This window comes from Pelmatolapia mariae, linkage group LG10_11 (genome assembly GCF_036321145.2).
Source record: "Pelmatolapia mariae isolate MD_Pm_ZW linkage group LG10_11, Pm_UMD_F_2, whole genome shotgun sequence".
NCBI lineage: Eukaryota > Metazoa > Chordata > Actinopteri > Cichliformes > Cichlidae > Pelmatolapia > Pelmatolapia mariae.
Window position 1 is genome coordinate 49730472 of NC_086236.1, and position 14650 is coordinate 49745121.

Sequence of the window (14650 nt, forward strand, 5' to 3'; positions counted from 1 at the left end):
TGCTCAGTTTGAATTTCGCAAGTTGTCTCGACCATGTCTAAGTGCCTTGTGATTGGCTAATTAGATATTTGCCTTGGCGAGTAGTTGATCGTGTGTAGGTAATAAAGTGGCTCCTGAGTGCTCATCTGTAAAGTATTCTGCAATCCACTGGCCAAACAGACATTTCTTTATTTGTTAGTGCTCTGGGTCAACGCTCTCAAAATGTGTTTTATTCATTCTTTTGTTGAGACTGCATCCAAAACATGGTCTTCAGCCTCATGAAGAGCCCTCATTGTTCACTGCTGGCTGGTCCTTATGTGTTTTGTGCAGCATAAACAGACACCAGTGAGGGCCCGCTCTGTATTTTTTTTTTTCTAGGCCGCAGTGGAGCCAGGCTGGACTATGGCCCCCATGATGGAGAGAGGTGTCTCTGCAAAAGTGAAAACAAATTCTCTCCTTGGCTGGTGTGAGCTATGGTACTGTGAGGCTTTATTGTCCCAGCCAAGGTGATAAGGGAGAGTAATTGCGTATTATACTGTCCGAGAATGTCAGGTCCAAACTGAGCACGAGTGCCCCATCCATCAACACATGATTGTGTGCGAAAGTGTGCTCTACACCGCACATGCTTGCTTGCATGATGCATTAAATGCGCGAGCGTTTGTGTGTGTTTACGGATTCATGTCTGTATATTCGAACTTGTGTAGCAGTGTCAGAGATTTATTGTTTTTATTTTGGCTCAAACTGGCCTTTCTATATGTCTGTATTCCATATGTATGTATGTGCATGTTTGTCTTAATCATTCAGAGCTTCACTTATGTGTGTGAGTGTGTTTGTGTGTGTCTATGGGCAGGTTTAGATAGAGCCAGGGAGCAGGTCAGGCAGCGTCATTAATCAGCAGAGGTTTGTGTGTTACTCTCTGGGCTGACATAGTTACATCGTATACCCTGCAGTAGCTCCCTGCCCTATCTGACCGGCCCAGAGACCCACAAACTCAGGCACACACAGAATACACCACTAATCCTATATAGCTTTCATACAGCTGCAAATGATACATACTGAATAACAGATGCCTTCAGACATATCTTTGTAATGCAGTCAATGGGCCTCTAGATGCACAGCGGTCTCGTAGCAGGCGCTGTCCCCAGCACCGTTACACAAACAGCTGAAAAACTATAAGAAAAGAAAGTATCAGAGCAAAATATAAAGGCGTGAAAGAATATCAAACATATCTACAAAATGTAAATATTGTTTCTGTAACAAGTGTGTTTGCTGTTCATGAAAGAGTCTTTAGTCATGTGCTGCTTGTAGTCCAAACATGGCTCCTCTCTCCCAGCTTGATTTTTTTTTATTGCGTGTTACTGTGTGATGTGTGCCCATGTGTGTCTGTGTGTCATTACATCATTACAGATAAAGAAAATGTTAGTACAGCAAACCTTTTTTGGGAATGTTGCCAAGTGTTGATCTTGTGTTTTCTCCCTCATGACTCTCATCTTTAATTCTATCGTTTGTTTGTTTTTTTGTTAATTCCAAAATGGAATTAAGCCTTTTTATCTTTGTTTGTCTCACTTAGATCCAACTGTGCAGAGAATATCCGAAAGCACATACTCCATACGGGAAAACACGAGGGCGTGAAGATGTACAACTGCCCCAAATGTAACTATGCCACCAACTCTCCGATGGAGTTCCGCAACCACCTGAAGGACAATCACCCTGATATTGAGAACCCAGACCTCGCCTACCTGCATGCAGGTAATGTGCCGCTAAAAGAAATAGAAAGTGTTTCACAGATGTTTCCATATTATCAAGGATTCTGTTGCGTGGCGAAGCAGAATTCACTAATGCACCATGGCAGCTAGCCTGACATCCGTCTGTACCCCCTACTTTGGTCCGTAGTGCCCCCTTCACAGCATCTGAAATGTCCGTGCCCCGTAAACAAAAACACAAAAAGAAGGACTTCTAAGAACATACTGTCCCTACATTTAAAAACAACATTGCCTTTCAGAAATTCTGAACACTTCTGTGTTTCAAGGTCATTTGAACTTATTTCCAGCAGTGCCTTTCCTGAGTTGCGCACATTTTTTTCTGCAGGTTCTTTGGTGATGTGCAGCTCCACTTGCTTAGTTGAAAGTTAAAGGATGTTTTTTTTTTTTTGTTGTTGTTTTTTTTAATGTATTAATTATTAATCCAATCCAATTAATTTATTAAAAACACAAGTTTAACAAAGTGCTGTACAAAGTACCAAAACAGAAAACAATAATAGAATAGAGTAAGAAAACAGTATTTTAATTAATTCTAAGTTAAAAGCCAAGAAATAAAAATTGGTTTTAAGACTTGTTTTAAAAACAGGCAATGAGGGGGCATCCTAACATGGGCAGAGAGGTCATGGGGCTACCATTAAGCATGTGGATGCATTTGTAGAACATGGAGCTTAAGCATTTGAAAGACAAGTCAGCAAATAGGTTAAAAAAAAGATGCCACAACATTATTGGGTTTTATGGTAATTGAATTCATTTTCTCTGGTTTTGACCAATGAAAAAATCACAGGTCATCTTATTATTCTTGTGCCATTATTTCAGCCTGTTTGTCTTATGAATCCTTCTAACCAACTCCTCAATGGAAACATAGAGATACATTGCAAATGAAAGGAAAAACCAACAGAGGGTCTTAGTGCCACCGAAACACCTTCACCATGTCTTTGGAATAATGGTCGAAAAACCAGTTTTCAATTAAATTCAGTTTTTTTTTTATATAGCTCCAAATCACAACAGTCATCTCAAGCTGCTTTATATTGTAAGTTAAAGACCCTACAGTAATACAGAGAAAACCCCAACAATCAAACGACTCCCGATAAGCAAGCACGTGGTAACAGTGGGAAGAAAAAACTACCTTTTAACAGGAAGAAAGGTCTGGCAGAACCAGCTTCAGGGTGTGGCAGCTATCTGCTACGACTGGTTGGGGATGAGGAGACACAGATATTGATCTTTGTAAACATCTTTTTCCAAAAGATGTTTTATCATTCGGTGTTATGATGATGATGAAGAGCGTTTCAAAAATCTTTTATAGGCATTCGACTGTTGAGTTCAATCACTGCAAAGGCCATAGCACAAGATTCACATCATGTTTATATTCAAACCATTGAGTGGCCCTCGTATTCTGTCAATTGGTCAGTCTGATCCATAGAAAAATCATTCTCATCAGGATAGACATGATTCAGCATTGGCTAAAGGTGCTCACTCAGAACAAGTTTCTATTTATTCACAGTGACCCTTCCCCCTAATAAACAGTTCCTATTGCAAATAGGGAAAAAGTTGCTTAAATCAACACCTCAAAGAAAATTATCTTCATGATAAAGACAACAAACTGTGACCCTACATTGACGTTATGCAACTGTCGGGTTATTTTCTCTTTGGAGTTTCATATTTTTTCACCAGTCTGTGTGCTCTGCATCGGCTGTCACCTTCCTAACTTGCCTTTCTGTTCTTCTGCTTTCCATGTTAATGTGCACTCACTCACACGCACACAATCACACACAAACACACAAATTTGTAAATGAAAATTTGAAGTCATTCTGCTGAATTAAACCACCTAGTTTCCTCTATAGCACCTGTCTATGCTCTTTTATTTCACGGAGGTCTGATCTTCCAGCCTCTTTGAGTGCTTTTTTTGTCAGTGGATCGAGTCTTCTTATTCAGTGCTGATGGAGGGCACCCAGCCACAAAAAGGCAGTGCTCAAAGATTGCTGCTGTAGCCATCCCTGCCAATCACTCAGGCCATAGTGACAGATGAAATCTTGTTCCTCCTCTATTGGTTCCTTTGTATCCCAGTGTTCTTTCTTTTGTCCTTGAAGGCCACCAAATCCAATCGGCAGAGTGCTTGTCCTTCAGAGGAGCAGAGAAGACAGCCTTTATCCTGTTATCCCTCTGACCTTACATAAAGGCACTAGAGTTGGAGGAGAGCACCATGGGAGAAAAGGCCAGTCAGGGACATTGCTGGAAAATGGCTGCTTTCTGGCGACACCGTGGTGTATTTCCTAGTGAATTTGAGTGGATTTGGATGGTGTCCTTGAAAAGTTTGTAGTTTTGAATTTCTGAAACAGGCTTATTCTTCCCATGATTTCCATTTGTCAAATTTAAGGACAAACTTCTGTCTTTGATTCTCTTTTTCTTCCACCTCCTAACCTCCCTATTCAACCTTTTACCTTCAGCTGCTTTTAAACACGCTTCCCTCAATATGCTCTGTACCCTCTCACCTTTAACCAAAGCATGCCTTTATGTCTCTTCTTACCCTTTCACCCCAGAATCCCCCTCACCTCTGTTTGTCCTCATGCATGGCTGACCTTTGATGGAGAAGACTTTTTCACAGTTTAATTTTATATCCTTGTCTCTCTTCAAATGACCTGCGGAGCCATATGAGAACACAACGTTTATGCCAAGTAAAGGACATTTCTCTCTATGTGTCCAAGCCGGTGCTATAGCAGGCTTCATACAGTGTGGGTTTCGGATTTCAGAGTTGCCGAAGGTCAGATCTTGTCTGGAATGTGCGTCGTCTTTCAGTCATCTGGAGGGAACACATCCTCCTCTTTCAGTCAAGTTAAGCAGCATATTTTCAAGATCGTTACACTCTCATTCATATTCAGCTCACAGCACACCACAGATGTGAACCAAAGAATGACAGAAAAATATTTAAAAATGCATCTGATGGTGTTTCGTACCCCAGAAAAGAAAGTCCTCCATTGCAAAGTTTTTTGAAGGAAACTACCAATCCCACTCTGCCATCATAAATCTATTACTGTTTTATGAAACATGGCCCTCTTATAGAGACGCATAAATACGGCATTGTAGGAGTTCGGGAAAATCAACAACTCTTAACCTGACCAAAGCCATCAGACTATAGAGGGATTTGAAAGGGCACTGAAAGCACACTTGTGATCTCTCCCTCTTTCAAAAGAGGGGAAAAGGAGGTGGTAGCAGAAGGAGCAATTCTTCATCTAAGTAGACAGAACGAGACCAAAAGAAAGAGACAGGGAAGAAAAGATTAAGAAGGTAGATGTTGAATTAACCTGCTTGTGATTGCTCTCTGTCAGAGTGGCACCAGGGCCAGCAGCGAGAGGCAAATCGTCTGTGATGGCCCTTCCTGCTGTTCTCTCTTTGAAAGACACAGATCAAACGCACCCTAGTCACGGGCCCTTGTAGCCCCTCGCACCGGATTGATTGACACCCGAACGTCTCCTCCGCTGTGCTGTCTTTCCATATCACTCTCTCTCTCTCCTCCCCCCCTTCTTTATTCAGCGTCGCACTTCGAATTAGAGCCCTTCTCGAGGATGAAAGCGGAGGTCCTTTGCAAACCAAGGAAGAGAGGGAATTAGACCCAGCTAGTGATGGAGGGGAATGATGATTAGAATTTGAGGGGAAGAAAGAAGGAAGGAAGAAAGGAAGGTTAGATGTGCGATGTGCAAATGTTGCTGATAGGACACATTTTAATAAAACGGTAATGACAATTGTCTTCCTTGCGCGATATGCGCAGAGATATGCCAGAAAGAAGTGGCGACGCCTGTGTGATCTAAGCGTAGATAGCAGCGGAGCAGAACTGGAGCTACAGGTACTCAAGAGTGCTGCGACTTTGCTAAATTACCCCCTTGACTAGAACTTTCTTTTAGTTAAAATTCAGCAAGTATGGCATGTCTGCTTCAGCTATGGGAGATGGTATATTCTCTTTTTTTTGCTATTTCCCTCCAGCGAGGTCAGCTGTGTTTGCCGGGCATTGGCTTTGTTAAAACAGCCTCATGTCTAGTCCAGCACCGAAAATCTACATTTAACACGCACACATGCACGCACAGGTGAGATGTCGCCATTAGCTTCGTCAGAGCGTCTTCATCCCACTATTTTTAATTGTGAAATATTTTCCTAATTTTCAACCAAGGTTGTAATTGCACATCCTGGGGGCATAGAGATCAAATGCTTTGTAATTAGCTAACAGCGACTGAGGATCTGCTGCTTAGTGCCTAAAAAGATAAAATAAATAAATAAACTTCTTCAAGGCATTGTTGCTGCTTTATGCAGATTCTATTTTCCTTAATAATGCATGATGGATGGCTACTGTAGAGGGCTAGAGGAGGCCTGGCCTTGTAAGTGATGATCTTAATACACAGTTATAACCACAGGCAAATTCATTTGTTTGCATATATTTTTCCTTATTAAACAAATCTGTAAACAAATATGGGTTTCGATGGCTTTTACTTAAGTTATGCATCCGTGCTCCTCCCTGGCTACCCTTCCTCGCTTTCACCTTCTGTTCCTCGTGTAATGAAACATTACTCTCGTGAGTTTCTACTTGCCTATTGTGTTACCGCGGCGTGTTGGATTGTGGAGGACAGGTGTGTATGTCATGCAAATGTGTCCTGGTATCCCAGCGCATATGACATTGTGTCGACGTTGTGAGAGAAGCCACAGACACCGGTGATAAAATCAACATCTGTTTCTAATAACCGTGTGTTATATGTGACACTTTTCTATGTGGAATAGGATATGTGTCGGCGATGGAGGGGGGAGACAAAAACACGCAGTCCGTCACTGTTTTTTTTTTTCCTTTTTTTTTAAACACCAATAGGACATCAAGTCTTCATTGTTCGTGATAAACTCGTGTCTTTGTGTCACCGTCCTTATGTTGCATTCATTTGATAGACGTTAATGAAAAAAGTGACTCTTTTCAGCACTGTGGAAAATTAAGAAAAAAAGGAAAGAATAAATGTGCTGATGCTTTCTCAGGGGTGATTTAGTTATATTGAGCTAATGCTTAAAAAAAAAGTTAACAATGAAGGATTTGAAGATTTAATTGGTAACAAGAAAAGTATAAAAATCATTTTACCAAAGAAGGAAAGAGAAAAACTGGATTGAAATAGGTTGGAATTTTTGACTAATAATCTAGTAAAAATACACCATAACCGATATTTCTGCCGTCCATATGTGGCTTTTTGAATGAATATGGATTGTACGTACAGTATCTCAGTTTTTATAACACTCCCACTTAGTTACATTAACAAATCTAATTAAGGAATATTCTTCATTTATAATTTGAAACTGTCTTGACAAGAAGAGACGAGATCTCGTATCTCACTGGGTACTTTCTGGCAAAATAAAGGGTTAAATAAATATTAATTAAATTCACGCCTTAAATACCCCACTTTCAAGCAGCCTAACAATGTTTAATAGATTCTTCTTTACATCCACACACCCGTTATGCTGTCTTCTTTGAGATATTATAACTGAAAAGCAGCTGCTCACTGCCAGTGCCCCAGGAGACAAGCAGCAACTGATGTGGGGGTTAGCAAAGCACAACCATCAGTTGCATGAATCTCAGAAAACCAATACAGGGCCGGTCTGGGCCGAGCAAGCAGCAATTCCTGCATAATGACCTGCTCCAATGAGCGTGAAAACTTCCCCAACCGGCTGCATTTATCACACATAAGCTACAACAAACGGCCTTTTGTTTCATCCACTTCTTCCATTCCCTTCCTCTTGGTGCCAATCTCAGAGCCTCCTCTCCGCCATTTAGTGGCCGTTTAGAGTTTTTACTGACAAGTTCCATACACTTGGTTTGGGGACACAGAGCAGGAGGTTTCTGGCTGCCTCACGCGTGACATTTTTTTTGCATTTTCTATTTGTTTTGGCCATGGCAGTCATGATTTTTTCACTCGGTAAATCCTGACCAGGAGAGTGTTGTCATCGACCTCTGGATAGGTTTGAAGCAGATTGATGACACACGATATAGTAGACTCCCCGGTGTTGCAGCACCACAGTTAGTGTAGGTGAGTGCTTATGTTGCACTGTTCTAAAATGTTGCAGATGGTGTATGTAGGACACTTGCACAGTGTGATAGCAAGACAGAGGAGTGAAAACTGTAAGGATCTGCACAGGTTTCTAGAAAACTAAAGCGTTATTTTCATCATGGTCTTTGGAGGTTATTACCAGGCCACTGATTGTGTTCAGTGATGCTGAGCTTGATTCAGTAGTTAATAAGATTTTTGTCTTTAAGATTATGGCAATATTTCATGGAAAACACCAGTTTTTTTTTCGATGCACCAGTCCTGTTGCAAACTCCTGCTGTTCAAATACCCTAATTGCGGTGCGCCTGTGCACAGAACTATTTAAATAGTTTTCATTTTAATCAGGAAATTAGTTGAAAAGTATCTGCTGTTTGTTTGTTTTTGCAAAAAGACTTTGAGTGTGCTTTTATACAAGTGCTTGATTTTGGCAGGAAGGCACATAGACACACACAGACACCCCGCATGAGTGACATGAGGCAGGGATGCTCCGAGGCAGGCCTGCTCCTCAAGTATGGGACAGTGAATATGGGACCAGACAGGCCGCCGGCTCCTATAAAACCTCATCCATAATTCAGTCCTCCTTCTCCTTCAATTCAGACACACTGTACACACATCCAGCTGCTGCTAGTAGCTAACCTGCCTGAGATGAGATAAAATGGGGGGAAAAAGTAGTAGTTATTGGCGAGAAAGACAAATTAAAAAAAAAAAAGTTAAATGGAAAAGAAAGGAAGGAAGGAACTGTTAAGAGAGCGTGTTGAGAGATAAAGCTAGACTCCTGATTTTTACTTTCAGTCCCGCTTTGCCCCATCTTGACCTTTACTGAATCAACACCGCTCCACAGTACCATAACATGTTTTCCCTCATCTGCAACCTCATTGGCTGAAGTGCACTTCTGAGATCTCCACCGTGACCTTTGCCCTCTCTGCTGCACCAAGGACCCTTGTCTTCCTCCTTCGCCCCTCTGTCCTCCTTGTGTCGTCTGTTTGGTGGCTCTCCAAACGTCTCAGCATCTCTAATTACCAACAGGCTCAACTTTCCCAACTAAACAACCAATTATCAGCACTTTAGCCCAGCCCAGTCCCATGTTTCCTGATACAGTGGCCTATTAGGGCCCCTTATTTCTACCCCAGCATAATTGAATCCCCTGGCTTCTCATCAGTGGGCTAATTTAAGCCAATGTGCAGAGTTGGTAATCAGAGGGGCTGCCTATTAGACTATCAGACCCCAATTAAGTGGCCTCTTATTTCCAGCATAACAAGCCACTATCTGTACTGCTGTTATTGCATTTCCTTTTTTAGTGCTCAGTTTTGTTTGTGTAAATCTGTGGTCTGTTTAGAGAAGAAAAAAACAAAGAGAAAAACAGGGGAATAAAGAGTTTCTGTGTGAAGTTGGCACTAATGCAGGTGGTTTTTTAAGTGATGACTTTTAGGACTAATTCACTGCTTTGGTTGTGCCATGTGCTGAGGATGAAGTCACCAGAGCCCCATCATCATTTATACTGTCACTTCAGGCTCACCACAGTGACTGCAGTCTTCTCTTGAATGATAGGTGTCGCCAGGAATAGAAGAAGCTGAAATGCAAGTGATTTTTCAATGTTTCCCCCAGAAAGTCTCCACTGTTTAAGCTGTTGCAGCACGTCTCTTTGTATGTACTACTGATATATCATTGAAATGGTAGTTAAGACAGACACGAACATGCGTTCGTCTCGTAAACCCGGCTGCACCACACAAACCAGGTCCAAACATCCAGAGGTGTGCAGCACGCTGAAACAACACCAAATAGCAGCCTGCAGTTGTGACATCACTGTGGGCATGCATGGTTATGTGTTTGGATGGCAGTCTAGAGAGCAAGTATCTGCCTGATTTCTTAAGTGTGATTATTGTAGCTTTATGGTTGTATACTGCTATTCAGAATATCCAGCATTTCATGTTTTTCATTGGTCCTACACTGAACCTATGGACGACTTTGCTGGACAACCAGCTTTGTCTACATGTTGTGACTGTGTTCTGTCACCAGGGGCAGTGTAGGGTGCTGTTGGGGTTTTTTGTTGTTTTTCTTCTTCTTCTTTTGAAGGACTGCACACAAGCCCATTTGTGTAGGTTGCATATCCCTTTTGTAGGCGCTGCATAGGTAAATACCTATGCACAAATGCAATACTGTAAAATAGGATTCAGATATAGTTTGTTGGTATCAAAGGCATAAGTAGCCAAGGCAGGGCATTCTTCACAATGAAATCTCTTTTTGAAGCCTAGCAGTTTTTGCCAGAGGTATAGCATCAAGAAACTTTGGATCATTTAAAATCTAGAAGGGCATTTAGAGTCTACAGTCTTTCACCAAAGTCAATAGCTTGATCATTTTAATGGAACTGATCTGGCTCAGCTACAAACTGTGTTGGTTGTTTTGTTCTAATCCTGTTGTATAAGCAAAGAAAAGCCAAAAAATAAAAATAAAACAAATCAGAAAAATAAAGAAGATTTATGGAAACCCTATAAAAACAGTCATGTATGCTGTGATGGCCACCCAGACCCAAAAACAGTAATGCTTTCTTTTCCTGTCATAAGACAGTTCCTTGCCAGTCTGTGGCAGGGACCTTTTTTCACCACATCATTATGGATCAATGAAGTGCTCATACCACCAAAACCTTGTTAGAAAATTAATTGGCACTGAAGTCTTTAAGCTTTAAAAGAGAAACATTTAAACATCTATCTCCCACTGCCACTTGAGTCTGCCAAAATACCGATGCTACTTAATGCAACTTTAACTTGACAAATAGATCTGAAATGGAAAAGTTCAGAGATGAATGCCTTCAACACCAGCACCTCTTTTTCTTCTCTCACAAGTATAGAATATCTCATTTTTCCCCCTTTTGTAGTTCTCCCTTTCTTTCTTTTTTTTCGCTGTCCTGTCGTGGTGACTGGTGCAGTTGAGGGGAGCCAGAGTGTGAAAGAGGCCCACAGAGGGCTGATGAGGACTGTCTTACCAAAGCGTGTCTCGAGTCTAGGACTGTTTCTTTAGCATATGTGTGGGAGTGTGTACATATGTGTGGTAGCCAGAATTAGTTTGCGCGTGTGTCTTGAAGTGTAAGTGTGCACGTTTACTGTTGGTGTCGGCTCCCCATAGCCTAATTAAAGGGCGAGAAAAGCCACTCACAGGGAGATTAAACCTAAAAGGCTAAATTAGTACTCAAAAGGGGTGTGGCAAATTCACACATATGCACTGGCCATGAAATCTCTTCTGACACATGTGGAGGGGAAAAAAGAGAAATTAAAGATTATAGAAAGAGAGAAAAACCTTTGTGTATCCATAGCAGAGCTATGTGTTATGAATTTGTTAAGATGAGGAGCACTTTATTTGAGAGTTTGGGAGGCTGCTGGATTCTTGATGTGCTTGAATTGGCTAATCAGACCTGTTTATATTCTTTATTAATTTACTTACTCATTGTAAGTCACTGTGGATGAAAGTGTCTGCCGAGTCGATGTAATAATATTTTATGACTGTAGGGCCAGAAGTGCTTTTGAATGGGAAGCTCAATATCACATCTAAATATGAAACTTGAGCTTAACTTGATTTTGTTGTTTTTTGGAGTCTAGCTTGAAGCTTAAACCTTGTCACAGACTTTGTGAAGTTCAAAGCATTGCTCTTATCACGTTTGAAAAATTCAGCATTATTCTAGCCTTCCAGATACAAACCCCTGATTGGTACAGATATCACAGTGAACCCATTTATTTCCAGTAAAATTATGAATTCATCGAGAACAATTTATAATTTGGTTTATTTGTAAATTGCAGACAGACAAAGCACATTTTAAAGAGATTCAGTTAGATAAACTTGCTTGAGGGCGCTGTCCTTTAAGAGAATAACTCACATGTACTTAATATGTATATTAAATGGAAAAAACAAGATACACAGCTATATACCGAGTAAGCAGGTGAAAAATGTTTAATGTCAAACTTAAAGCAGGTAAACTTGCATTTGCAATGTTGCTTTTCATTTTAGCTTGTTCCACAACGTAGTGTTGGAGCCACTTAGATTTGCCAAGTTTGCTTTGAAACCTTGCTTAAGCCTTCTAATTCATTGCTGATGATGTTCTGAATGTCAGTGACATTCTTCCTTAAAAACAATAAAGGAGAATTATCAGCATACAAAAAGTTGGATTTTACACAAGTAAGCCAGCTATTCATGTTTTTTTCTACTTATCTGGGGCTGGGTCGCATGCACAGCAGGCTAAGCAGAGAAGCCCAGACCTCCATCTTCCAAGCCACCTCCTCTAGCTCATCCGGGGGAACGACGAGGCATTCCCATGAAAGCCAAGCATTATAATCCATACAGCATGTTCTGGGTCTACCCTGGAGCCTCCTCCTGGTAGAACATGCTGGGAACACCTCACCCAGGAGGCGCCCGGGAGGCATCCTTTGTCAGATGCCCAAACCACCTCAGCTGTCTCCTTTCGAAAGCCAGTGTATAACTTACAATAAATAAGAATTTAGAAATGGCTTCAAATTCAGCCTTTGGTAATATCTGTAGGTCCTGATTTAGAGCATTGAGCGTCAGTGTTTACAGTAGAGAAAATAAGATCTCTTTTTTTTCTTTACTTTTTAGATTCAGTGACTTCTAAAAGCTAAAATGTATGGAGGAGTGTTTTGTACATGTTACACTTCAAAACAGACCTGCAGACACACACGCACAAACACACATCACATCATCGGTCACCCCATTTTATAAAACTCTCCCACAATCCAACAGTGTGCATTAACTCCCCAGGCTACGCTGATATCTCTTTATAACTGTCTGCTCATTTTTTTGACCCCCTTACTCCTCTGTCTCTGCATCACTCTCTTTCTGCCTGTGTCTTGTGGTTTGTGTGTGTTATGATGGTTTACCATTTTAGTGATGTGTGCGTGTGTGTGTGTGTGTGTGTGTGTGTGTGTGTGTGTGTGTGTATGTGTGTGTGTGTGTGCGCGCGCGCGCGCGCTGAGTGAGTGATGTGACTCTGGGCCAGCAGCTGAGCTCTTCGCTGCTATCTGCCTCTCTATCTGTTTGCCGGTCTGTCTGTTGTCTCTTTTGTATTGTCTCTACTCTGTTTGACTGCTATCAGACAAGTGTGTTGTTTGAGAGAGTGTGTAAGGTTTTTCTGTTTTGTTTTGTTTTTTGTGTACATGTCATCTGTCAGTGTCTTTCTCCAGAATCAGACATCTAACAGAGAATCTTAGCTTGACTCACACAGACACTCACACAGTTTCACAGAGAACTTCATCTCCAATCTTATAGTTCGCCCCAAGGACCAAGTGTGTATGTTTGCACGTATAACAGATTTTTATGTGTACATGTATGGTTTTGTGGGGTTGTGTGTGTGTGTGTGTTTGCGTGCTTGTGTGCGTATGTACACAGACTCCTGCATGTCTTTCTGTTTGTGGGTGTAAGAAAATAGATCTTGGTTCTGTCACGGCTGGGCCTGCAGGCATGAGAGGCCTTAACGGATGTCTCTCTCAGTGAAACACACACAAACATTTTCTTTTACATGCACAAACACGCACACACAGACGCACACGAACAGGTCTTAGACCCCTCTCCCTCCTGGACTCGCAGTGAGGAATACAGATTCGGGCTCTTCTCTAGATAGTGATCAGCCTTGCCGTGGCTTCAAAAATGCTATCTTTACCGGGCTGCTGAATTGATAATACTCCCCCCTACGCATTTTATTACAAAGGCCCAGTTTGTAAAAAGGTAATCATTTACTGTTGCCACTATCTCCCCTGAGCCATACATCTTCTGTCTTCACAGGACAAAGTTCTTCCGCTGCTACTGCTGCTGTTTTTTTGTTGTTGTTTTTTTTTTAACTTTACTGGTGGGTTTGTGTATGGCTACTTTTAGGTTTATCACCATCTGCTGCCTCAGAGTTTTACACATACAACAACCCACCTAGTAGAATTAGATCTTTTTGTTAAAGTAAGTATTTTGTGTGGGCACTGGGTGTTTATGTGCGTGTGTGTGTGTGTGTGTGTGTGTGTGTGTGTGTGTGTGTGTGTGTGTGTGTGTGTGTGTGAGGGAGACAGGAAGGCTGAAAATGACTGAGCGAATGAAGGGCTAATCCCTTTGGGCACCCAGCAGAATCAAATACCAAGTACCAAAATCTCATCATTTCAATTATCATATTTATCATGTTTATTCATTTTCTCCTAGCCGGGCTTAATGCTGTCTTTTTTCCCCTCCCTCTTCTTCACGCACTCTCTCCTCTCTCTGTACATTAATCTATTTTTTTCCCTTCATTGCTCTTTCCACTGGCGACATGTGAGCCTGCCAGTCATGTTGACTGACAGCACTCAAGTGGCCTACGGAAAAAGCAGCTCATTTTTTCTTTTTTCTCGTTTTTTTTGGTCAGACGTTGCGCTGGCGATGCCGAGGCCTTATCAGGAAACCCAATTTATTGCTGTTTCTCTGGGCAAAAGAGGTTGCCACTCACAGTGATTGACAGCTCTCAGATTTGCTTGCCGCAGTGTAGGGATTTCCTTTAAGTTGTTATGTTTTCCTCGCTATCGGGGATTATTCTATCACGTCTGGACCTACGTACACACTTAACAGACGTACACGAAAAACATGGCAAATGGCCCAGCTTCATCCTGTCCGCACCCTTTTGTTTACATCTGACCTGTAAGTCTGAATGACGGTCCTGCCCGCCACACAGCAGGTCAAGCTGAGCCTTTGTTTGTGTAATTGTGTTATTCTTGATGATTCAAGGTAGGCAGGTTAAGAAACTAAACTGGAATTTATATTTTTACAATTTATTGCCCAAAATGTGTTTTGTTTGTTGTTTTTTTAATTTTATGTTCTTGGTCTTCTCTTCTTTCAATA

At 41.5% G+C, this 14650-nt stretch overlaps 1 protein-coding gene across 1 annotated transcript in view; it reads left to right on the plus strand.

Annotated features, from left to right (window-relative positions):
- The window catches only part of znf407 (zinc finger protein 407), a 156432-nt gene that overhangs the window by 109894 nt on the left and 31888 nt on the right, over window positions 1–14650 (plus strand). Inside the window, exon 9 of the mRNA XM_063488067.1 lies at window positions 1550–1728. Coding sequence (XP_063344137.1) covers window positions 1550–1728 — 179 coding nt within the window. The remainder of the gene's footprint in view (window positions 1–1549; window positions 1729–14650) is intronic.